The sequence below is a fragment of the Bos indicus genome, chromosome 4 (assembly GCF_029378745.1).
Source record: "Bos indicus isolate NIAB-ARS_2022 breed Sahiwal x Tharparkar chromosome 4, NIAB-ARS_B.indTharparkar_mat_pri_1.0, whole genome shotgun sequence".
Classification (NCBI taxonomy): Eukaryota; Metazoa; Chordata; class Mammalia; order Artiodactyla; family Bovidae; genus Bos; species Bos indicus.
The window spans coordinates 112,673,754-112,698,959 of record NC_091763.1 but is presented as its reverse complement, the minus strand read 5'-3'; the positions used below and the strand labels follow the sequence as shown (position 1 = coordinate 112,698,959).

At 46.4% G+C, this 25,206-nt stretch overlaps 1 protein-coding gene across 3 annotated transcripts; it reads right to left on the bottom strand.

Annotated features, from left to right (window-relative positions):
• On the bottom strand, positions 1-16,626 carry ZNF212 (zinc finger protein 212). Of its 3 annotated transcripts, XM_070788334.1 has the most exons (6): positions 16,488-16,611; positions 8,015-8,168; positions 3,976-4,365; positions 3,748-3,874; positions 2,694-2,783; positions 1-1,921 (listed from the first exon to the last, which is right to left on the bottom strand). In XM_070788334.1, exons 3-6 carry the CDS (start codon positions 4,237-4,239, stop codon positions 1,110-1,112), a joined length of 1,293 nt encoding a protein of 430 aa, XP_070644435.1. In that variant the 5' UTR covers positions 4,240-4,365; positions 8,015-8,168; positions 16,488-16,611; the 3' UTR covers positions 1-1,109. The 3 variants fall into 3 exon arrangements, with proteins under 3 accessions (XP_070644435.1, XP_019814834.2, XP_019814835.2); XM_019959275.2 differs by lacking the exon at positions 8,015-8,168 and having other exon boundaries at positions 3,976-4,360; positions 16,488-16,626; XM_019959276.2 differs by lacking the exon at positions 8,015-8,168 and having other exon boundaries at positions 16,488-16,612.
• Positions 16,627-25,206: the final 8,580 nt, after the last annotated feature.

Below are 25,206 nucleotides of genomic sequence, written 5' to 3'. Positions count from 1 at the left end.
TTTTTTTTTTTTTTTTGCCAGTAGCAAGTTTTATTCTAGGCAACTGCAAATCATCAAAGGGGACACTCACACAGGAGCCAGGAGCCCGCTCCCACCTCCCCAACACAACAGGCAGGTGGGTATTCAACACCCCTGAGGGACATGGCGCTTTTTCTCCATCTTCTCAGGAAGTCAGGCCCAGAACAAGTGTGGAGTGTGTGTGATCTGAACAACCTCAAGAAACAACTGGTGTAACCGGGACCAACTCAAGGGACCACTGCACGGTACAAGCTGAACCACCGAAGTGAAAACGGAGCTCTCCAGCCCGGGAGGCTGTGGAACCACAGCAGGGAGGGGCTGGAAGGGCAGGGAGGAGTCGCCCTCGCAACAGCAGCCGTATCCCAGCTCCTTTCCTGGACCCTTCACACCCAGCAGGCGCTCTGGGGGCTCCCTCACTATGCTGTCCCTCGTGGTCAGTTAGCCCCCTGAAGAGCCCAGGACCCCCACAACAGGGGGCTCAGCACTGCGTCCCGGCCTCTGGCTTGACTGAACGTAAGCAGGCTGAGCGAGCCTGTGAGTGACTCCCTCTTGGAGGGCAAGCCAGGTCCCCTTGTTAGGAACAACTTCTACGACTCTGAAAATTTAAACAGCGCCGGGCTTTCTTCATCAACTAAAATGTAATTCCCCTCTCCCCGCAAAAAGGTTCTTCAGAGCAGGGTAAGCAGTTCCCTTTAACTATCTCCTCTACTTGTCAGGAACCAGACCACGGAAGAGGAGGACCCACGGGGCTGTGCTCCCACATGCCTGCTCACTCCTCTGGCCTGATTCAACCCCTGGGAAGACCCAGAGGCTGGGAGAGGCCACCGGCCCGGCGGGGTCAGACAGCCACCCCCAGCCCGAGACTTTTGGCTCCAACGGGAAAACCAGAGATGGCAGGAGAGGCCTGGCCCAGGCTCCCCACCTCCCCTGGATTTCAGGACAGCCTCTGGGCTCGGCCCGGCGCCTGGTCACGAAAGCAAATGAAAGAGAGCCCCCTCAGGAAGAAGTCAGTCCCCGACCCTGCAGTGTCTTTTGGGGGACAGTGCCAGCTCCCCCCACCCCCCCCTGCGCTGGGTGAGGGGCTGGCACCCCTAGAGCAGGCCGCTGGGCCTGGCAGGCTGCAGGGCTGGCCCGCCCCGTTCCCGCTGGTGGATCTTCTGGTGCTGCAGGAGGTGCTGCTTCTGCACGAAGCTCTTCTCGCACTCAGGGCAGCTGTAGGGCCGCTCGCCCGTGTGGATGCGCTGGTGCCGCACCAGGTCCGACGGGTGGCTGAAGCTCTTGCCGCAGTAACCGCAGAGAAGGGAGCCCCGGCTCCTCCTCCAGGGGATGTGGCCAGGCAGGGCGACCAGGCTGTTGGGTGAGAACCGCTCCTGGGCCGGGTGGCCAGCACGGGCGGCCTCCTGCAGGTGGCAGCGCTGGTGGGTCAGCAGGCTCACCCGGCAGCGGAAGCTCCTCGCGCATGCATCGCACTGGAGCGACTGCGCCTTCCGGGCTGGCGGCTTAAGCTGGGGCCGGGGCCGGGGGCTCGCCTCTGGCTCCGAGGGGGTCTGCGGGTGTGGGGCCTCACACTCGGGACATCCGCAGGGGCCAGCGCTGTCCCTTCTCAGCTGCAGGCCTTGCCCACACTCCCGACCCGGCTGCAGCTGCTTGTGACACTTGCGCTTCGGGGGGCAGCCCAGAGTTCTGCCACTGCCAGGGTCTCTCCCACCGTCAGTGGGCTCCTGCAGACGAGTGTCCGCAGGACCCGATTCCAAGAGGATGGAACTGCCCTGCCCATCCCAGAGCTCAGCCTGCTCCGGGCTCAGGAGAGCCTGCTCGTTGGCAAAGCCAGAGCACTCTCCAGGAAGGTCCGCGGAGCTGTCCTGCGTGTACAGGGTCTCCTGCTTGACCACGACCTCCTCCACTGCCAAGAGAAAGGAGAGCCACAAAAGAGATCACAGTCTAGGTTGTCTCAGAGCTAAACGCACCTCGGCAAGCTTCAGAAGGGCTCCAGTCAGAGTACCCCAGGACCAAGGGAACTGGGACAATCTGAAAGAGGAGACTGAGTGGCTTGCAAGACCTGAAAAACTAAACCTATACTCAGGTAGAGACTGGACTGGACTCTAAATACAGTATGCTTACAGGACACTGTTATAAGTTCTCCAAGCCTGTCCACAAATTTGCTTTCAACCTCTGTAGAAAATGGCTAAACACAGGTAACGCATAAGCTACTTTAAGTGTTAAGTGTTAAAATAATAAATGTGAATAATAAAACAAACACACACCTAAACCTGTAGCTTAGAAATCCATGTATCCAGCTCCGTTCTTCCTGCCTAGTCTCCCCAGATGACCTGGTTCCCAGTGGCTTCTCCTGCCTCTTACCCAGCGAGCCTCACTCCTGCAGATATGACCCACCCTGTTCTCAGTCTCCGCTGGGTTCTGACTCAGGTCTATTAGGCACTCTACCCTGTACGGCACACGGAAGGGCGAGGTGGCCTCGAGTCCTAAGGACTCCCCGCAGCTGTGAAGGAGGTAAGAGCCACGTATAAGAGGTGAACTGATGACAACCATAAAGGAGTTTACAACAAACGCCGGACAAGGTGACTGCCGATCGGCGTGGGGCAGTTTGGTGGTGGCAAAGTTCACAACAGGCTGCCGGGGGCGGGATGGGCATGGAATATTCTGGAGCCACTCACCTGGGTGGACACCACGAGACTCTTCCTCCTCCAAGTCACCCGGCATCTCTGCACCCAACTCCACTTCTCCTTCAGGCTGGCCAAGCACCTCTGGGTTGGAAAGGGCACAGTGTGAGCCCAGAAGACAGGACTGGTCATTTGCCAGTGAACAAGGCGACCGAGGTCAAGGAGCTGATGGTAAAACTTCAGAAGATTCACTGTCACTTTCCCTGAGCAGTTTCAGACAATTCAGAAAATTATGGCCGATTTGAAGGAGCCACTCGGCTAACAGCTGTCTTCACGCTCCTTCTCAGCCATTGGGGGCCAGGCCCTAGAGCTCCCTGTTTTTCTCCCACCACCACCCCCACCTCCCACGGTCGGGGGCTCCTTTCCAGGGGTCTAACTTCATCTGGGCCACAGCGCTGCAAGGCAAGGTCAGGACTGCTGTCCCCACCGGGACAGACAAGGCAACAGCCACCAGCACCTGTGACCCAGCCAAGGTCACAGTCTCCTCTCTAACCATTTGCCCCTTCCCTCTCCCTCCCTCTGCTCTGGTCACAGCGGCCTTCTGGACAAGCCTCCACGGACCTCGGTTCTAAAGGAGTTTAGAACCAAACAAAATGCGTTTATTATTTTACCTATCAAGCAGCACTTCTAATAAACACAGTATGAACTTTGAAACCACAGGACTGGCTGTTAATTCCAGGAAAATGCCAAGAAACATTGTTTGGTGAGTCCCTGCTGCCTGCCCATCCCAGGTAACAGAGGATTTCTTGTCAAGCCGTCCTAAATATTAAAACCAGCTTGAGGTATCCTAGCTGTGTTACACTCTAATGCACACAATGACATCTTATCTATTAGTATAAACACTATCAAGGACTGACTACATGAATACAAAACCTTTCCAAGAGTCTTCCTAAACTGAGGGCCTGGAGATTCCCATTACTCAACCCGGCGGAGGCCAAGAGAGGACCCACAGCCACGAGAATCCCAGGTGTGGCCTGGGTCACAAACGCCTCGGTCAGGAATTGCAGGACGTCTGAGGGCAAGGTCCGGGGAGGAAACCGCTACCTACTCAGAGAGACCAGAGTCTCATAGTTGCTCTTCATCACGTTGGCATAGAGCTCCTTCTGCCAGTCCTCCAGGTTCTCCCACTCCTGCTCTGAAAAGCAGACGCCATCATTTTCAAGTGACCTGGACACCTGGAATCACAAACGTCACACAGTGAGGGCCTCCAATCAAGGATACAAAGGACAAGCCGGCCACTGGGAAATCTTCAGACAGCCCCTGAGAATCGGCTTACCTTGGGAACTTCCCCGTTGCTGCCCGGGGGCAGCCGCAGGATCCAGAAGTTCCTGTTCCTCAGCAGGTTCTCCACGTTCTCCAGCCGCCTCTGCAGCAGCCCGTACTCCTGCAGCAGGGTCCCCAGCACGGCCCACTTGCCCTCCAGCTGGTTCCCGAGCTCCACGGCCGTCTTCTCGCAGTCAGCCAGCTTCTTCTCGGCTGTCCCCGCCCGCCCCTCCAGAGTCAGCAGGCGGGCGGCCTGGGACTCCACCTTCTTCTCCATGGCCTGGATGGCGGCCACCACGGTCCAGAGCGAGATCTCTGTGGTCTCCAGGTAGGAGCTTTTCTCCGTTGCTTGTGGGGGTGGCCTGGAGGAAGTCAGAGGGCTGGAGCGGTGCTTCCTCCTGTGCTGAAGAACCAGGTGCAGGGTCAGGCGGTCAGCGGCTCTTCCAAACAACAGGTTAAAAACACACAAGGGGTCCAGGAACACTACGGCACCCAGTTTCTACCTTTTTTTTAGTTTAAAAAGCATGTGCTTTTATATTCTGATACCTCAAATTACACGTATATGCCATAACAAGAAAAAACTGAAAAGGAGAAAGAAAGAAACATGTATGTAAAATATCACCATCCAGAAATAGGCTGTTGAAATTTTGGTATGTTGTCTACAAGGTTTCCCCCCTCTCCCCCAACTTCTAACTTATTTTATTTTTCAACAAAACTGCCATCATATTGTAAATGTTTTGTTACCTGCGTTTCAGTATGACTTTCCCGTGTCAGTATTCATGTTTTTAAGCCAATTTTTTTCTATTTGATATTTTAGAGTATGTGTGATACTCTGCTATGATAAATGATGTGATTCCCATCCACTCTCACCTCCACATTCCTGCCAGACTTCGCAGTGGATCACGTCAGCTCTGCAGGTGGCTCCCCACAATCAAGACAAAATTCCTTAGCAGGACCTACAAGACTCACCACATCCACCTTTGCACCTTACCAACCAGGAGAGTGAAAACTGAATCCTTCAGAAACATTTACTTAAATGACCTGAGTCCTCTGGCACTGTCCTAGGCTTCACATTTTTAGGGTCTGTCCCTGACAGCGGCTGAGGCTCAGAATTAATAAAACCAGCACCTGGGAAGTGTCCTGAGCTGTCGTCTTGCCCACTCTGTGTTCATGGCAGTCTTAAACCCCCAAAGCTCCATATTCTCTTATATGGCACACACTTTATTCAAGGCTGCTTCTGTAACTATAATGAGGACATGGAGAACAAGACATTGGAAGGAAATACTTTTAGAAGAACTGCCAGGGCCTGAGCTTACGGTCTAGAGAAAGAGGGGATGAGATGAGGCCAACCAGTGGCACAGAACTGAACGCTTAAGTTTGGCCGTGACCTACTCCAGGTAACCAACTCAGTCCGTTACTGAGCTATTTAAGTCAAAGGCTTAAATATCCCCCTTAAAAAACATGTAAAGAAAAGTTTAATGTAAACGAAAAATACAAATGAAACCAAAAAATTCGATTACTGGATAAATTCATTTCACCACACATTCTGTTCCTAAGTCTCTAGTTTATTGGCATCTCTTTCCCTTCTGTGGCCCAGCACTGTGTTACTTGCTAGCACTGTTTTCCAAACAGGAAGGTGGGCTGGGATCTAAGCAGAGAAACAACATCCCTCCTCTTCCATGTCGTCAAAGGCTAAAAAGAGCAGGCAAGCCAAGCTTCCTCTTTTCTTTTGTTTTAAATTATCTATCATGACAGAAACAATGTGAATGTCCATCAACTGGTGAACGGATAAACAAACCAATGGTGGTCCATCTGTTTGTTATGGGTTGAATTATGTCTCCCCAAAAGGACAGGAGGAAGTCCTAACCCCCGTACCTCACAATGTGTTCTGACTTGGAGATAGTCTTCACTGCCTATCAAGTTAACATGAGGTCAGGAGGGTGGGCTCTAATCCAAAGTGACTGGCGTCCTAAGAATGTGGGAGAAACACAGACATGGAGACAAACAGACACAGAGGGAAGACACGGTGCGAAGGCACACGGGAGCAGGCGATTGCGCGGCTCTGGAGGCAGAGGTCGGGGTTACGCTGCCACCAGGCAAGGAAGCACCTGGCGCCACCAGAAGCCAGGGGAGAGCAGGGGTCAGATGCCACCCCACAGTCCTTGCAAAGAGCCAACCCTTCGGGCCCCTGGATTTCAGACTTCTAGTAGCCTCCAGAGCTGACAGACAATCAATTTGTTGGTTAGGCCACCTAGCTGGTGGGCCTTTGTTACAGCAGCCCTACGAAAGATACACCTTATATCAGAATGGTTAGGGTTAGTCACTCAGCGTGTCTGAGTCTTTGCGACCCCACGGAGTGTAGCCTACCAGGCTTCTCTGTCCATAGAATTCTCCAGGCAAGAATACTGGAGTAGGTTGCCATTTCCTTCTCCACCTTATATCAGAATACTCCTCAGCAATAAAAAGGAACAAATTATTGATACCTGTAACAACATGGATGAATCTCAAAATCACAAATGTGAAAGAAACCAGACACAAAATGCTACATACTGCATTCATTTACACGACATTCAGGAGAAGGTAAAACTATAGACACAAAACAGACCAGTGGTTGCTGGGACTGGAGGAAATTAATTACTTAGGGGGTACTTTTGGGGATGATGATGACAATATTCTGTAACTTGGTAATATGATGGCTACACATATGTCCTCCTTGGAAGGAAAGTTATGACCAACCTAGATAGCATACTGAAAAGCAGAGGCATTACTTTGCCAACAAAGGTCCGTCTAGTCAAGGCTACGGTTTTTCCAGTGGTCATGTATGGATGTGAGAGTTGGACTGTGAAGAAAGCTGAGTGCTTAAGAATTGGTGCTTTTGAACTGTGGTGTTGGAGAAGACTCTTGAGAGTCCCTTGGACTGCAAGGAGATCCAACCAGTCCATTCTAAAGGAAATTAGTCCTGGGTGTTCTTTGGAAGGACTGATGCTAAAGCTGCAACTCCAGTACTTTGGCCACCTCATGCGAAGAGTTGACTCACTGGAGAAGACTCTGATGCTGGGAGGGACAGGCGGCAGGAGGAAAAGGGGACGACAGAGGAGGAGATGGCTGGATGGCATCACCGACTCAATGGACGTGGGTTTGGGTGAACTCTGGGAGTTGGTGATGGACAGGGAGGCCTGGCGTGCTGCGATTCATGGGGTTGCAAAGAGTTGGACACGACTGAGCGACTGAACTGAACTGAACACATTTTTCAAAACTCCCTGAACTACAGTTATGCTTAAGGAGTGAATTTTATTGTATGTAAATTACATCTCAGTAAATAGGACGCAGAGTATCAAGGAAGGAGAAAATGTTAGCTATCGTAAAAGATACCATAAACAAAATCTAGAAACAAACAGGGAGAATATTTGTAAACAGGATATGAATCGGGAAGAAAAGATAAATAACCCAAACATAAAACTGCAGACTATAAATTATTTGCAAAAGTGGAAATGTAGGTGGTCAGTAAGCAGATGAAAAGACAACCACATGAGCGGTCAGGAAAGCAGATACAACCAAGTGAAATCACTTTTCATAAACCTGGTTGAGAAATATGAGAGAGAGGGCAAGGGAACAACAACCAGAGCCGATTATGAACTGGTAATCTGGTACCTTCGTAACATTCCTGGAAGCAATGAAAAATACTACAAACTTGAGGGAAGAAAATATCCAAAAGGTCACTAAAAGCCCTTTCACCTAGTGATACCACCAAGGGACTCTTCAAAAATAAACAGATTATTATTCAGCGACATACATACGAAGATGACTGATTACTGGCAACATACTTTGGAAGAGCCCAAACCTGGAAATAATCTTGATGTCTTTTTTTTGTCTGCACCAAGTGGCTTATAGGATAATTCCCCGATCAGGGACTGAGCCTGGGCCACAGTAGTGACCAGCTCCCCATGGGGCTCAGTGGGTAAAGAATCTACCTGTCAATGCAGGAGATGCAAGAAATGCAGGTTCGATCCCTGGGTTGGAAAGATCCCCTGAAATAGGAACTGGCAACTCACTCCAGTATTCTTGCCTGGAGAATTCCATGAACAGAGGAGCCTGGCGGGCTACAGTCCACAGAGTCGCAGAGTCCAGACACGACTGAAGTGATGAGGGACACGGTGACGGTGCCAAGTCCTAACCGCTGGACCGCAAGGGACTCCCTCTAGATGTCTATTAAGAAGAGGATGGTTAAATAAATCGTGGCACAAAGATGATGTTACACAACTGTTAAAAAGAATGAGTGAGACCCACATGTATGATCTGGAAGAATGTTCATCATACACTGATACGATAAAGCCAACTCTGAGGGAAATACATTTATTATGACTTCATTTTCCTAAAGAAGAGACAACATAAGTGTTTATGTTTGTTTTAGCACACAGGAAGGTGTGGGAAGATATTCACCAAACTATACTAACACAAGTCAGCCTCAGGATGTGAGAAAGAGGGATTTTAATCTTTGATTATAAACTATTGCTTGTTTGACTTTTTCACTGAACACATACTTCTCTATAATTTTTTCCTTAGCTTTCATACATAAGAATACTCCTGAAGGCAATGAGAAACCTTTAAAAGTACACTTACACTCACCACATTTCTGGATTTTCTGGGACAATCCTGCTTGCAAATTCTATCTTGTTGTCAGATCATGTATCATACACCGGGCCTGCAGCTATGGCCTGCTCTTAGGAAACCTACAAGCTGCTTGAGTAAAACACTAAAGCACAGTCTTAAAGTGACACTCGACAAAGCTGGACAAGATGATATTTAAGGTTGCTTCTGACTCTGAGATAGATGACTTTTTGTATTGAACAGATTAAAAAAAGAATATTTACATAATACATAAAATATATAAAGTCGTGACAATAAATCTCCATGTAACCAGCATTCAGGTAAAAAAGCTATTTAATTAAAGTTAAACACATATGTGTACACACACACAGAGAATACCTTGGAGATACTGTGGGTTCAGTTCCAAACCACCACAATAAAGCAGGTATGACAATAAACAAGTCAAATGAATTTTCTGATTTTCTAGTACATATGAAAAGTTATATTTACACTATTCTGTAATCTAATGTAATAGCGTTACATCTAAAAAACAGTATATACCTTAATTAAAAAATACATTATTGATAAAAAATGCTAACCATCATCTGAGCCTCCAGGGAGTTGGAATCTTTTTGCAGTATTAACAGCAAAGATCATTGATCACCATAACAAATATAGTAACAATGAAAAAGTTCAAAATATTTTGAGAATCACCAAAACGTGACACAGAGATACAAGGTGAGCACATATGCTGGAAAACTGGCAGATGACAGATTTGCTTGATGGAGAGTTGCCAGAAACTTCAACTGCTGAGCAACACTGCCAAGTGCAGTAAAGTGAAGCACAACATGCGCGTGTGCGTGTGTGCCTGTGTTATCTATGTATCACTTTACAGTCCTTCGTGCAACTCTCTGAAGTAACTACTATCCCGAATTCGTTTTTTCACTATTAACTGCCCTTTTTCATTTTTTTTTACGTTTGTTTCCAAAAAATATATTCTTCTAATTTTTCATGTTTTAGTATTTTATATAAACAAGTCACTCTTCTACAACTCCAGGGAACAACTTGGTATTGCCGGTGGCTCTGATTAATTCATTTTCACTGCTGTATAATATTCTACCATGTGACTACACCACAGTTTATTTTTCCCTTCCACTACTGATGTTTCCTCATCTTCGTCATTACAAACAGTACTGTGATGAATAGAACTGTACCTGGCTTCTAGTGGATATGGGCAAGTTTCCCAAGGCATAGTGCTAGGAAGGGAACTGTTGGCTCATAGGGTATATACACATCCTGAACTTAAATAGATAACGTCAAATGGTTTCCAAAGCAGTTGTACCAATTTCACTCCCATCAGAAGTCTGTAAGTATTCTGGCTGTTCCACAATATCATCAACATTTGTTACTGTCAAACTAAAATTTGTGTCCCTGTATCACTGGAGAAGGAAATGGCAACCCACTCCAGTGTTCCTGCCTGGAGAATCCCAGGGACGGGGGAGCCTGGTGGGCTGCCGTCTATGGGGTCGCACAGAGTCAGACACGACTGCAGCGACTTAGCAGCAGCAGCAGACTGAAAGTGATAGTTGCTCAGTTGTGTCTGATTCTTTGCAACCCCATGGATTGTAGCCCCCCGGCTCCTCTGTCGATGGAATTTTCCAGGCAAAAATACTGGAGTGGAAAGCCATTTCTTTCTTCAGGCTATCTTCAGGACCCAGGGATCGAACCTAGGTCTGTTGCACTGCAGGCAGATTCTTTACCTTCTGACTTGACACACCAGGGAAACCCTTGTGCGTGTCCCTCTATAGATCTGAAATGATATCTCATTATGGTTTTCACCTTCATTTTTGTTATTAACTAGCAAGGGATAAACATCTTTCCTTAATGTTTACTGGCCATTCAAATTTCCCCTTCACTGCTGAAGTCTTTCGTCCATTTATCTTTTGGGTTATCTGACTTCTCTAAGTATTTATGAGGTTGTCTGATACAGTTTGTCTGTAAATTCTGTATACTAATCTATCAGTTATATGTATTACAAATCACTTCCCTTATTCGTGCCTCATTTTAAAATTCTCTTTACTACTGTTCAATATAAAGTTTTAATGTAGGTGAGTTTTTTCTCAGTATTAATTCTCTTGTGGTTTGCACTTTCACGTCAGGCATACAAAAAACATCTATATCACACGATACTGTCTTCTAAACACTTGACAGTTTTGACTTTCATATTTAATTATTTATCTCAACTAGAATTGAGACAGTATTTGTGTAGAGTGCAAGCCTCAATCTTCATATGGAAGTCAACAGAGCTAATACTATATCCTGAAAAACCCATCATTTACCTGTTATCTCTGTCATAAATCAAGTTTTCATACATGCAATCAGTCTGTTTCTGGCATCTCTCTTCTGTTCTATGGGTCAATTTTCTACTGCTTTACCAAAATTACCATCCTAATGACTATGCTTTTTGATAATTATTGATACCTGGTACAAGTCCCTCTTACTTATTTCACAGGAGTATCTTGATTATTTTTGGGCTGGTGATAGTCTACAAGTTTGAAAGATTTCACAAAAATATCTTTAGAGATTTTGTCTGGCACTGCATCAAATTCATAGATAAATCTGAGAAATGACATCTTTAGAATAAAAATGTTTCAATCCACTCACAGTACATACTCCTTTCCTAACATGTTTTTAATATCTTTTGCTATTTAAACATATTCCATAGGTATCTGTTCCAATCATCAATTGCTATATCATAAATAATTTTAAAATGTAGTGGCTTAAGACAACAACATGTATTTTGCTCACAAATCTGCAACTAGAGGAGGCTTTGTCAGGGACAGTTTGGTCTACATGTTCTGTTCGACAACTCTGCCTAAGGTCCCAGTCTGCAGTCAGCATCAACCACTAGAACACACTTGCATTTCTAATAGGGCATTTTTGCCTTCTCTCTTTTTTCTTCATTAATCTCTCTAAACATTGAAATTATATACTGATAGCTATGTGGACGGAGAAGGCGATGGCACCCCACTCCAGTACTCTTGCCTGGAAAATCCCATGGACGGAGGAGCCTGGTAGGCTACAGTCCATGGGGTCTCAAAGAGTCGGACACGACTGAGCGACTTCACTTTCACTTTTCACTTTCAGGCATTGGAGAAGGAAATGGCAACCCACTCCAGTGTTCTTGCCTGGAGAATCCCAGGGATGGGGGAGCCTGGTGGGCTGCGTCTATGGGGTCGCACAGAGTCGGACACAACTGAAGTGACTTAGCAGCAGTAGCAGCTATGTGGATAAAAAATTATTATCCTCTGTGTCCGTGCTGCACAGTATTACTGAAGGAAAGTTACACAGCTCAAAATAGCCTGGAGTTAAAACTCCCCTCCGGGTCCTCCCCACCATTCTATGCAAAACAAAGAATTCTCTCACCCAAAGAAAAGAAATGGACATTAAGGTTGATTACGCCCAGCTCCCAGCCGGTCCAGCCTCTGGCCAATCTCCAGAATTCCTTGCCCCAGCCATTTAAGAGCTAACTACTCCAAACAACCTTAGAGAAGAAGAGGCCCCCTTAAGACAGTAGATTTCCACATATATGCCTATACATACTTACTCTTTTCTTGGGTTAGTGCAGCAGCTCACTGATCTGACTGGTGCCCCTTCTCGCCTCATTAAAGGTGATCTGTTCCTGTAAAGTGCCGGTCTTGTTCTTTTTCCGAACCTTGCTTTCTCTAACTCCCTTACCCTACAGTAACCGCCACCAGAAACATTCGGATGCTAAAATTTAATTAGAATTAATTAAAAATGGAGTTCTTCAGTTCCTCAGCTAGTGAGCTACATTGCAAGTGCTTGACAGCCACATGTACTTTGTTCCTACTATACTGAACAGGGCAGAGAATATTTCCATCATCTCAGAAAGCTCTATCGAATGCACTACACCCTTACTAGTCTTTTATTCATAAAATACTAAGGTTGTGTTAAAATTTCTACTATGACAGTGAATTTTCCTTGTAGTTCTATCAATTTTTGTTTACTATATTTTGAGGCTATATAATTAGATGCACATAAGATTAGAAACATTCTATCAGGATGGTAATTAAGTCTTTTACCATAATAAAAGCAATAGTAGCCCTTTATCTCTAGCAATATTAATACAGTTAAGTCAATTTTCCTTTTTAAACAAATACTGTTTATTTTTTTATTTTATTTTTGGCTGCGCCGGGTCTTTGTTGCTGTGCATGGGATTTCTCCAGCCGCAAGTGGGGGCGATTCCTCATTGCTTCTCCCTGTGGGGGCTTCTCTTGTTGTGGAGCACTGGCTCCAGGAGTTGCAGCACAAGGACTCAATAGCGGTGGCACATGAGTTTAGCTGCTCCACGGCATGTGGAACCTTCCTGGACTGGGACTGAACCCGTGTCCCCTGCAGCGGCAGGTGGATTTTTAACCACTGAACCACCAGGGATTTTCCCATGGTTAGTATTAGCCTGGTACATGTTTTCATATCCTCTTATAGTGAAACGTTTCTATAGCTTTATTTTTTAGTCATTATCTCTTATAAATCATTTGCCAAACTTTAACCCAGATGGGCAGATCAATCTCTGCCTCTTAACTAAAACATTTAGTCCATTTACATTTATTGTAATTGTTGGTCTATTTTTATTTTTACCTTATTTGTGCTATTTATCTCATCCTGTTTCTTGCCTTCTTTTAGATTGATTTTTTTCTTATTCTATTATTCTCCCTTTTGAATTTAGGTTATATAGCCAATGTCTAGGCTTTTAGCAACCATCCTAGAAACTGCTTACAAAGACTTCAAACATCTGAAATTTGATCATCTCTTCCTAACGTTGGAGAAGGCAATGGCAACCCACTCTAGTACTCTTGCCTGGAAAATTCCATGGACGGAGGAGCCTGGAAGGCTGCAGTCCATGGGGTCGCAAAGAGTCAGACATGACTGAGCGACTTCACTTTCACTTTTCACTTTCCTGCACTGGAGAAGGAAATGGCAACCCACTCCAGTGTTCCTGCCTGGAGAATCCCAGGGATGGAGGAGCCTGGTGGGCTGCCGTCTATGGGGTCACACAGAGTCGGACACGACTGAAGTGACGCAGCAGCAGCGGCTTCCTAACATTTATATCAACGCTGCCATGTATTTTAATTCTATCTTTGTTTTTAACCCACAAGAGAGTATTACTCTTTTATTCAGACAATAGTTGTTTAGATTTACCCATTTTAATGGATATTTTATTACATTATCACTTTCCACTTAGGATAATTTTCCTTGTACCTTAAGTACATTCTTTAGAATTTCTTTAATGAGTATACTAATAACAAATTGTCAGTTGTCTGAAAATATTTTACCATTTTTTTAAAAGATACTTTTGAGAAGTATAAATATGGGACTACATAGTTATTTTCTTTTAGCCTTTCCACAATGCCAATCTACTGCTGGTTGGCTTCCAGAGTTGTTGAGATGAACCTCATCAGTCTTAAGAATGGTTCATTTGAAGCCAATCTTTTTAAAGAATTATCTCTGCATTGTATTCTGTACCTTCACCATTATGTGTCTAGGTAGAGATTTCTTTATGTTTATCCTTATTGGGATCTACTGGGCTTCTAAGTGTTTGTATTTGCATCAGTCCTATGATACCCTCGCCCATTAACCACTCATCAAACATGGCCTCCAGTGCAGATTGTGTGTGTTTCCTATTGGAATTCCAATGTTTTTCTTCTGAAATTGCAACCTCTGAAATCTCTGAATGACTAATTTTTTGTCATTTTACTGGCTTTTTCTCAGTTTTTCATTACTTTTTGCATAACTTTTATTGGGAATTCATTTTTTCTTAGATTTTATCTATGAGAATTATTTGAAGTCTGAGTTAAGTGCTGAATACTTCAGAGAAGATTTGAGGTCATATGAATTCAGGCAATAAGCCCACTGGAGAGTCAACATGAATTCTCAAGGGGCACCTTGTACCCATCTCTCAGCACCAAGGTTTGTCATGATTTTCTCTGCAATTACTCCCTAGAGGTAAGAGCTTACTTCCAGTTCACCCTTAAGGTTGCCCTTTGAAGTTTCAACGTTACAAGACTGGAGTTGAAGGCGTCTGAGACTTCCCATCTTAGGCTGTGAGTTTTGTCTATTTTCCAATGCCCCTTGAGGTTATAAACACTACCAATGAATGTTCAGTAAATGTCCTCAGAGTTGGCTTCAGAAATCCTTCTTATCTCTTAAGAGCTTGCTCTTTCATATGCTCTACTAACTACATTTCAAATATATTTGTTCCCTCCCCCACCTCAGAATTTTTGGTTGTTTTCATCAGGGCACCCTTTGGCCATGCTGTCAAATAAGAGTTACAGAATCCTTTATCTGAAGACGAGAAACGAAATACACTTGAGGACAATTTAAATATGTTCTGCATTGATAGATCCATAAATTAATTAAGGCATACTTGGGGATTTTGGAGGACAAGACTTCCTTTTAACAAGATCTGTTGAAGACATGTAGGAAACTGCACTGAACAGTTAGGAAGAAGTATTTTGGAAGTTAGTAATGTATCCTCCAGCCCAACTTTAGAATTACAACGTGGTCTTGAGGAAAAGGCAGGTCTTTGACTAGATCACCTTAGCTTAAAGGAATCAAATGAGGTAAATATAGTGATATTGTGAACATTTGTGTCTTGTCATAATTCATTGAAAACACACACTGTATCAAGTCTCCCAATCCTTCCCCTCTTAGTTCTTAACAACTTCCCACAAGAATCAAATACAAGACACCCAGCTCATGGTCAAATTTTCACAACAGGATCTCCTTAGCCCTCTCACATGATTCTGAAAGTGTCTCTAGATAAAGAAATGCTGCCCTAAAGACCAACTGAACTCCATCTGCCCTTTCTACAGCAAATCTTATATCATCAAAGTAACCAACACTTCGTAATAAGAGAATGTCAGAGCTGCCAAGAACCTTGTGTGATGCAAACTCAGTCGCTTCAGTCACGTCCTAGTCTTTGAGACCCTATAGACTACAGCCCGCCAGTATCCTCTGTCCATGGGATTCTCCAGGCAGGAACACTTTACTGGGTTGCCAAGGCCTCCTCCAGAGGATCTTCCCGACCCAGAGATCAAACCTGGGTCTCCTGCATTGCAGGCGGATTCTTTACTGTCTGAGCCACCAGATCATCTAGTAACTAGCCAAACATTCAATTTACAGCTAAGGAAACAGAAGCTTAAAGTGAACTCAGTTACCTAAAATCACTAGACTGGATAGCTGAGAGCTGAGTTACGGGCTAAAACCCAGTTTCCCGACTCCGTGCCCAAGCTCCACGTCTTGCCATTCCCTGAATGGGGACATGTGGGAGAGGAGATGGAAAGAGATCGACAGCTTCCCACACAAAAAGCCAGCAACTTACACCGTGAGGGTTAACACCTGCCCCCCGGGGAGAGAAAGCCCAGCCTTAACTTCAACCAGCGCGGCTGCAACCCAGGGCAGAGTCTGCAGCAGGAGAGCACGGCAGAAGGAACGAGAGCAACCCCATCAGGCCGAGGACGAGCTGGTCACAGAGAAGCAGAGTCCTGGGGTCCCGGAACACGGGGCAAGTTCGCTGGCAATGACGGGGACCCAGGGTTTCCCTTCCGCGTCTCATCAGCCAGAAAACGGGCTCTCAGGGCGCGACGGAAACAGGTCGGGACGGTAGCAAATCCAAGAACATGAAACAAGCCTCGGAGAAGTTTCTCGGGAAGACGCCGGGGCTACGGCCGACGCGGAGGGAACCGTCCGGGAAAGGGCAGGGCTCTGGGGTCGTCGGGGGAAGGTCAGCGTGGATCCGTGCCAGCCGCTGACTACCGACGCCCAGCCCCGCCGGGGCCGCACCTCGAAGTCCAGCCCCCGGCCGGGGGCTCCGCCACCCTCAACACGCACCCGGGCCCGCACGAGGAGGACTCTTACCCGAGCAGGTGCCAGCTCCGCCATGGCTGCCACCCGGGGCCCGTCTGATACGCCTCGGGCTGCGTGCGGGGTTTCCTGGGGGGCCCGCCGGCACCTCCTGGCAACCGCCCCCAGCGCCGTGTTGATGCAAGGTGCATTGTGGGAGTCCGGCCCTCCCGGGCCAAGACGGGCGCCACCCGCCGATCCTCGCCGCGCGGGGTTTCCCCTGGCGCCTCCGTGCGGCAGGAGGGTGAACAACACCTCGACGAGGACTTTCCAAGACAAGGGCAGGTTGCAAATTTAAGACGAACCTCCTATAAGCACAGCTTCATTAATGAACCCCAAACAAGCAATTGTCTAAGTTTTTATTGTGATACGTTTACCACTTCTTATCAAACATTTAATTCCATTTAAATTCATCTCTCAGTGGTTTGGAGAGCTTCCCTGGTGGCTCAGACGGTCAAGAATCTGCCTGCAATGCAGGAGACCCAAGTTTGATCCCTGAGTAGGGAAGATCCCCTGGAGAAGGGAACGGCAACCCACTCCAGTATTTCTGCCTGGAGAATCCCAAGGACAGAGGAGCCTGTTGGGCTACAGTCCATGGGGTCGCAAAGAGTCGGACACGACTGAGTGACTAACACTAACACAACACATAGACCTCTGCTTTCCAGCACTCTGGCAGGTGCTTTGACGGATTAAAAAACGTATAAAACTCATGGGGGAGAATGAAAGAAGTGAAAGTGAAAGGCGCTCGGTCGTGTCCGACTCTTTGCGACCCCACGGACTATACAGTCCATGGAATTCTCCAGGCCGGAATACCGGAGTAGGTAGCGTTTCCCTTTTCCAGGGGATCTTCCCAACCAGGGATCAAACCCAGGTCTCCCACACGGCAGGTGGATTCTTACCAGCTGAGCACAAGGGAAACCCATGGCAGAAGAATAGATAAATGTATACCCATGGCTGAGTCCCTTTACTGTCCACCTAAAACTATCACAGTATTATTGGCTATGAAAGTGAAAGTGAAGTCGCAGTCGTGTCCGGCTCTTTGCGACCTCATAGGCTGTAGCATACCAGATTCCTCTGTCCATGGGATTTTCCAGGCAAGAATACTGGAGTGGGTTGCCATTTCCTTCTCCAGGAGATCTTCTGACCCAGAGATTGAACCCGGGTCTCCCGCATTGCAGGCAGATGCTTTACCATCTGAGTCACCAGGGAAGTCCATATTGTGGTATATATATTGTTGGCGATACTCCAATATAAAATAAAAAGTTTTTTAAAAATGTAAAACTCAGACATTTCTCTGAGGGAAGAACTTGTAATCTGGTTGGGGAAAAGAGACATGCTCCCAAACGGCAAGCAGTTTTATTCAAAAATACACCTGTTACTTTGCTTTTTAGAAACCAGAAACACATTTCTCATATCAACAGGGGGTTAGGTGCCCAGACCATCCCACTGAAGCCTATCAGTGATAGTAATCATGCTTTAGAAAATCCAAGAGAGCACATCCAGCCTACATGCTTCATATTAAACTACGCATTCTGAGTTTTGGGTTGAAAAGCATGGCTGCTTTACCGTTTGAGCACACGATACACAGCACTAATGCAATGATGATTGTGTGATTCATGCCGCATTGTCTCCATAGAGACAGGCGATGAATTTCCACTTTGAATGATAGGCATGAAGCACTTTCCCTGAGAACTAAAATCTTAAGATCAACAGAAAAGTATGTTCATGTGACTGACTCCTTAGCATGAGGGCTTAGTTCAGACTTTACCTCCTCTGAGAGATATCCCCTGACCACACTGTCTACAGCCCAACACCCTCCTCCATCCCAACACTCAGTGTTGTTACCTAATAATTTTTCAGGGTATTTGTCACTATCTGAAATAACCTCATTTTCCCATTAGTTTGCATAGTAATTATGCAAACTAATTACTATGCATAATGTAATTATGGATAGTGGATAATCCATAACAGTGGATAAGCCCTCCACTGTTATCCTCCATTTCTTGCACACAGAAATGTTCATAAATAGTTTTGGATGATTGAATGGTGAATCAAAAAATAGGGCTAGGAAAAGTCAACTCCAAGAGCAGGCATGATGCCCAGAGCAACCAGATCCACAAGCAATTGAATCATTAATATACCTAAAGAAAAAATGGGATGGGCTGAGAAAATTGGCTGAGATATGTCTCAAACCAACAAAAATTTACTGTCAGATAGAAAAAAAAAAGTATCAAGATTGTGAAGGCAGACATATCAGGACATAGGATACCAAGATCATTAAATGGTTCAGTTACTGAATTCACGTGCGCACCAGTGAGACTTCTAATGAAACTTCTAATGTAGGTTCCCGTGTAGCTTCTGGGAAACATGTCGGTCAGGCTGATGCAAATATCCAGACCACCCATGGACATTATTAAACTGACACTCTGGCTTATCCATCAGTTTCTGAGTCAGCTGGATTCAGCATCCAAGCCTGAAACTCTAGAAAAATATTCACATCAAATTTCCAGTGTCAAGGGAGGCAGCACCAAGCAGAGGTTTGCAGTCTGATCGGCTTGCAGAGATGGTGCGGCAGTTTAGAAAGTGGGCTGAGGGACTCACCTGGTGGTCCAGCGGTTAAGAAGACTCCTTGCAATGCAAGGGACACCGGTTCAATCCCTGGTCTGGGAAGATCCCCCAGGCCACCTAGCAACTAAGCCCACATACCACAACCACTGAGCTTGCGCTCTAGAATCTGAGAGCCACAACTAATGAACCCATGTGCTGCAACTCCTGAAGCCCGTGCACCCTAGAGCCCATGAGCCACAAATACTGAGCCTACACACCCTAGAGCCTGTGCTCTGCAACTAAGAATAGCCCTCGCTGGCCACAATTAAAGAAAGCCTGTGTGCAGCAACGAAGGCCCACCGCAGCCAGAAACAATGAAATAAATAAATCGTAAAAACAAAGAAAAAGAAAAGAAAGTGGGCCAAGGAGTGAGAGCGCCTGGGTCTATAACCCAGCGCTGCCACTTACTAGATGCGGACCTTGGGCAAGTCTTGAACTTCTCATCACCTGCATGACCTCACTATTAGTGAGGAATAATAGTAGCACATATTTCATAGTTATTAAGTGAGTTTGCAGATTAAATGAGTTAGTTGAAATCAAGTGCTTAGAACAGTGCCTGTCCCAGGTTAAGAGCTCAAGAAGCAAGCTTCATCCCACTACTCTTTGTGAAATAGCAGATACAAGTAAAGGTGCTTGTGTGACGGAATGCCTGCCATAGAGCAAGCACTCAGTGACGAGTAATTTCTCATTTGGGCTTGTTTTCACTTTGGCAAGCTCTCTATGCCTTACCTGCAATGAATTCACCAAGATAAATGTCATCTTGTTGCATCTCTTAGAAGCCACCCATCTTCCTTCCCCAGTGACACTCAGCTCTTGACACAAGCCTTTAAATGAACCTCGGTGCCATTCACAATTATTCCCATTGGTGGCAGTGGTGTTAGAGGAATCAAGGAAATTTACTCTTAGTACTTGGATCCTGTCATCTCTATGTCTGTAGAATATGAATGTAACCTGCAGAGCTGAATGTAACCTTAGATGTTATCTTACTCAAACCATCATTTTTAGTGATGGAAAAATATTCTTCGAATCACAAATTATACAAAGTTTAAAATAATGCTTTAGGGCTTCCTTGGTGACTCAGTGGTAAAGAATTCACCTACAAATGCAGGAGATACGGGTTCGAGCCCTGGTCTGGGAAGATCCCAAACGCTTAGGAGGAACTAAGCCCGTGCACCGCAGCTACTGAGCCTGTGTCCTAGAGCCCAGGAGCCGGAACTACTGAAGCCTGCGCACCCTAGAGTCCGTGCTCCGCAACAAGAGCTGCTGCTAAGTCGCTTCAGTCGTGTCCGACTCTTTGCGACCCTATAGATGGCAGCCCACCAGGCTCCCCCGTCCCTGGGATTCTCCAGGCAAGAACACTGGAGTGGGTTGCCATTTCCTTCTCCAATGCATGAAAGTGAAAAGTGAAAGTGAAGTCGCTCAGTCGTGTCTGACTCTTCGCGACCCCACGGACTGCAGCCTACCAGGCTCCTCCATCCATGGGATTTTCCAGGCAAGAGTACTGGAGTGGGGTGCCATCGCCTTCTCCCCGCAAGAGAAACCACTGCAATGAGCAGCCCTCGCACAGCAACGAAGCGCAGCCCCTGCAGGACGCAACTAGAGAAAAGCCCGTGCAGCAATGAAGCGCCAACACAACCAAAAATAAATCTATAAAATTATAAAAATAAAATAATGCTTTAAAATACTTACCTTGTCCCTTAAATTGTCTATCATATGATTTATAGCATACATATCAACATATATATGTATATATGCATACGCCCAAACGTCTTTTTCAACTCAAGAACGTTTATAGACCACAGCTTTGAGACCTGCCTCTGTAGTCTGTTCCCCTTACCACCTTGCAGATCTCTAGCTGGCAGGGACCATGGCTTTTTTGCTCCTTTCCCACCAATAACCCTTTAGGGAGCATGCTCCACGCAGCTTCTGGGTCAGTGAGAATCCCAGAATGAACACTCTTGGGCTCAAGCTGCCCCACCCCAACCTCAAGTGTCTGTATTCCTGCAGTGGATGTCTGTCAATCTCGTTGGCCTAGCACGTCTGTTAACCTCTTTGGTCTAGCACGTCTCCCTTCCTCTGAGCATATAGGCACCCCCTCCCCTTTGGGGACGGCTTCATCTAGGCTCTAGTCATGTAATTCAAAGGGCTGCCACCCTCTTGTTCAGTGACAATTCCAGCCAGGTCACAGTGACTGTTTGAGAGAGAGAGAGAGAGAGATAATCAAAATATTAAAATTTAAACATAAAAATAAATAAACATAAATTTTAAATATAAAATTTTATTTTTATAAAAATGTATTTTAAAAATAAAATTTTAAATATGTATATAATATAAAGTTTTATTTATTTTTATTTATGTTTGGCCGTGATGGGTCTTCCTCACAGCACGGGTTTCTCTCTAGCTGCAGCCATTGGTGGGCTACTCTCTAGTTTCGGCGCCTGGCTTCTCATCTCAGTGGCTTCTCTTGCTGGGGAGCACCAGCTCTAGGGTGCAAGGGCTTCACTAGCTGAGGCACGTGGGCTCAGTGGTTGCGGCTCTGACTCTAAGAGCACAGGCTCAATAGTTGTGGTGCACAGGCTTAGTGGCTCCACAGCCTGTGGGACCTTCTCAGACCAGGGATCGAACTCATGCCTCCTGCACTGGTAGGTGGATTCTTTACTAGTGAGCCCCCAAGGAAGCCCCACAGTGACTGTGTGAACGGCAGGCATCTGACTCAAAGCAGCCCAGTCACAGCACCCTCACCTCCCGGCCACAGTAACTGAGCCAGGGGTGGGCCTGTGACTTAAGATCATCCCTGGAATCCTTTTAATCTGAGCTGAGGAAGCAGCTTAATTTCCTTCCTGGTGAAGTTATAAATGTGAGTCAGGAAGAGTCTTGTCCCCCATTTTTTGGAGTAAGTTAGCTTGAAAGAACGCTCCCAACACAGAGAAAGGAGCAGAGATGAGTCATTTGTGTCCCCGTGGGGGACTGATGCTTCGGTGGCTCCTCTGCGTCTGTGAATAATTCTGGATTCCTCCCAGAAACTTCCCCTTCCTCCTTGGTTGACTGGTCAGGCTCAGATAGGGGAACTGGGTATCTGAGTGACAAGATTTTTTTTATTATTGCATATCCTTTTATCCCTTTTGAATTTTGAATGGATCAATGTAAAATCTATTCAAAACTTCATTGATTGATTCAAAACTGGTGCAGAACTCCTTTTAGAGGGAAAACAGTATTTTGTTCACCAAAAGAGTTTTACTGGGCATTTTAACTGTGAAAAAATGGGCTCCCGGGCAGGGCTTGGAAGGCAGAACGTGAGCAAAGATAAAACTAAACTGCCCTCCAGAGTAAATTAGGATTTGGGGGTTTCTCTGGGTATCCTAGGAGTGACGAACCGCAGAAGGGGGAAGGGAGCTAAGGCAGAGATATGTAAATTTGAGAATCCAGAAAGCATGCATTAACTAAGGAAAATAAACCTTTCCTCACCCCCAAATCGTTGAGAGGTGGGGCAGGACTGCTGATTTTGACACTCTATGTTACCATTAGAGGATATTGATCCCATTGGGATGCACCCAGGTAACCAACGCTAGCTTACACTTCTAAAACTGAATATAGATCTTCTAAGACTGGATATAGATCTTTCTTGACTTTTAAATGGGTGTCTACTCTTGTAATAGGAGACAGTCAGCTGATAGCAATTATAATGCTGAGGGATGATATGGGTTTAAAATAAGTCTAAACGGGTATGAGCAGAGGTTCTCAGCCTTCGGCAAATGATGCCAGCATCTCACTAGGAGACTTACAGGAGACCTATGGGAATCTCAGTGGATGGCGTGGAGGGACATGAGATTCTGTCTCATACCCAGGACTCCTTGAGAATTACCATTCTAGAGATGTCCTTCCATGGCGGTTCCCTAAGGAGTCAGTGTTGGAGTAACAGCCATGGCCTTGCCCAAACTGTTAGGGTCCCAGGATGATAAAAGGCTGCCACGTTTTCAAATTTTCTTCCCCCCACTCCTTTTTTTTTGGGGGGCCACGCTGCGCAGCTTGTGGGATCTTAGTTCCCAGACCAGGGACTGAACCCAGGCCCTTGGCAGTGAGAACAGAGTTCTAATTACTGGACCGCCAGAGAATTCCCTACGTGTTTTTCTAACAATAACAATCAGACAGACCAATACTGGAAAACCCAGACACAGGCTGGTTCATCTTGTGCCTGATGGGAAGTTGATTCATCTCCCCCTCACCCTCTGCCATCACCCGATATTCCCAGACTGGATCTCAACCAGGAATGGTGCCCAGATCCCGAACCATAGGATAACCTTGTTCATCTGTGGCTCTTCATTTTCAGTAGCATCTAACTTAACCTTGTCATCTCTAGATTTCCTCTCTCAGAAAGCCACTCGCTGCTTTTGAGCCATGCTAAGGGACTGGAAGAAACACAAGCTGGAATCAAGATTTCCGGGAGAAATATCAATAACCTCAGATATGCAGATGACACCACCCTTATGGCAGAAAGTGAAGAGGAACTAAAAAGCCTCTTGATGAAAGTAAAAGTGGAGAGTGAAAAAGTTGGCTTAAAGCTCAACATTCAGAAAACGAAGATCATGGCATCCGGTCCCATCACTTCATGGGAAATAGATGGGGAAACAGTGGAAACAGTGTCAGACTTTATATTTTTGGGCTCCAAAATCACTGCAGATGGTGACTGCAGCCATGAAATTAAAAGATGCTTACTCCTTGGAAGGAAAGTTATGACCAACCTAGATAGCATATTCAAAAGCAGAGACACTACTTTGCCAACAAAGGTCCGTCTAGTCAAGGCTACGGTTTTTCCTGTGGTCATGTATGGATGTGAGAGTTGGACTGTGAAGAAGGCTGAGTGCCGAAGAATTGGTGCTTTTGAACTGTGGTGTTGGAGAAGACTCTTGAGAGTCCCTTGGACTGTAAGGAGATCCAACGTCCATTCTGAAGGAGATCAGCCCTAGGATTTCTTTGGAAGGAATGATGCTAAAGCTGAAACTCCAGTACTTTGGCCGCCTCATGCGAAGAGTTGACTCATAGGAAAAGACTCTGATGCTGGGAGGGATTGGGGGCAGGAGGAGAAGGGGACAACGGAGGATGAGATGGCTGGATGGCATCCCTGACTCGATGGACGTGAGTCTGAGTGAACTTAGGGAGTTGGTGGTGGACAGGGAGGCCTGGCGTGCTGCAATTCATGGGGTCACAAAAGGTCGGACATGACTGAGTGACTGATCTGATCTGATCTGAAGGGGCTACAAGTGGGTCTGTGGCACCACGGGTCTCAGCCTGACTGGCAGCCTGCTATGGAAAGGTCTTGGCATTGAAGGCTGGCTGTGACCTGGCCATGACTCACCTTGCATCTTCACCACCTACAACTTCACACAGCCCGGCTCTGGCCAGGCCAGCCTCCTGCCTTTCAGCTCCTGTTCCTGCCTCCCTGGCGTGTCCCATCCACATCCCACATCACCTCTCCCTCCTCCCCTGCTCCACTCAGGTCATTCCTTTACGCCCCGACTCCTCCAGGTCCAAGAGGACATATAAGCTCTTAGCAGCGGATGCTTCTCAATGGGAATCTGGTAGGAAAGAGTTTTACTCTTCATAATTTTTTTTAAAACCAATTTTTACTGCATGCATTCATTTTTTTTTAATTAAAATACTTTTTAATTAACACATCAGCAGAAGGAAAATAAAAACCCACCCCAGAGCAGGACCACCCTGCTCCCGTAGGTGGCCTGCCGGGTCCACACCGAGGATCCTCGCTGTCTGGGGGCGGTCCACACTGTCACCCGCTTTGGTCGGCTCGCACGAGGGCTCCCCCGGGGCCGGTGCTGGGGGTTGGGCTGACTTGTGGCGTAACCGATGGGGCACTCAGTGCAGTGGGGTCCACCGGACGAGGACGCAAGAAAGCAAACCCAGACTTGGCTCTCTCGCTTATCATCCGTCACTAAACCTCTTTGGAAATCAGCTCCTTGAAGGTGAAATAAAGGGACAGACTCGAGCTGTGGGCGCAGATGTTTCAAACTCATGTCTCCCATCCAAGTACTAACCAGGCCCGACCCTGCTTAGCTTCCTAGATCAGACGAGATCAGGTGCATTCAGGGGGGTATGGCCACAGACAAAACTCATG

Coding starts and splice junctions, on each gene's coding strand:
- ZNF212 (XM_019959275.2), bottom strand. CDS start 16,624: ATGCACCTTGCATCAACACGGCGCTGGGGGCGGTTGCCAGGAGGTGCC. Junction 3,875..3,975: donor GCAACGGGGAAGTTCCCAAG/GTAAGCCGATTC, acceptor TTGTGATTCCAG/GTGTCCAGGTCACTTGAAAA. Junction 2,784..3,747: donor TGAGACTCTGGTCTCTCTGA/GTAGGTAGCGGT, acceptor TTTCCAACCCAG/AGGTGCTTGGCCAGCCTGAA.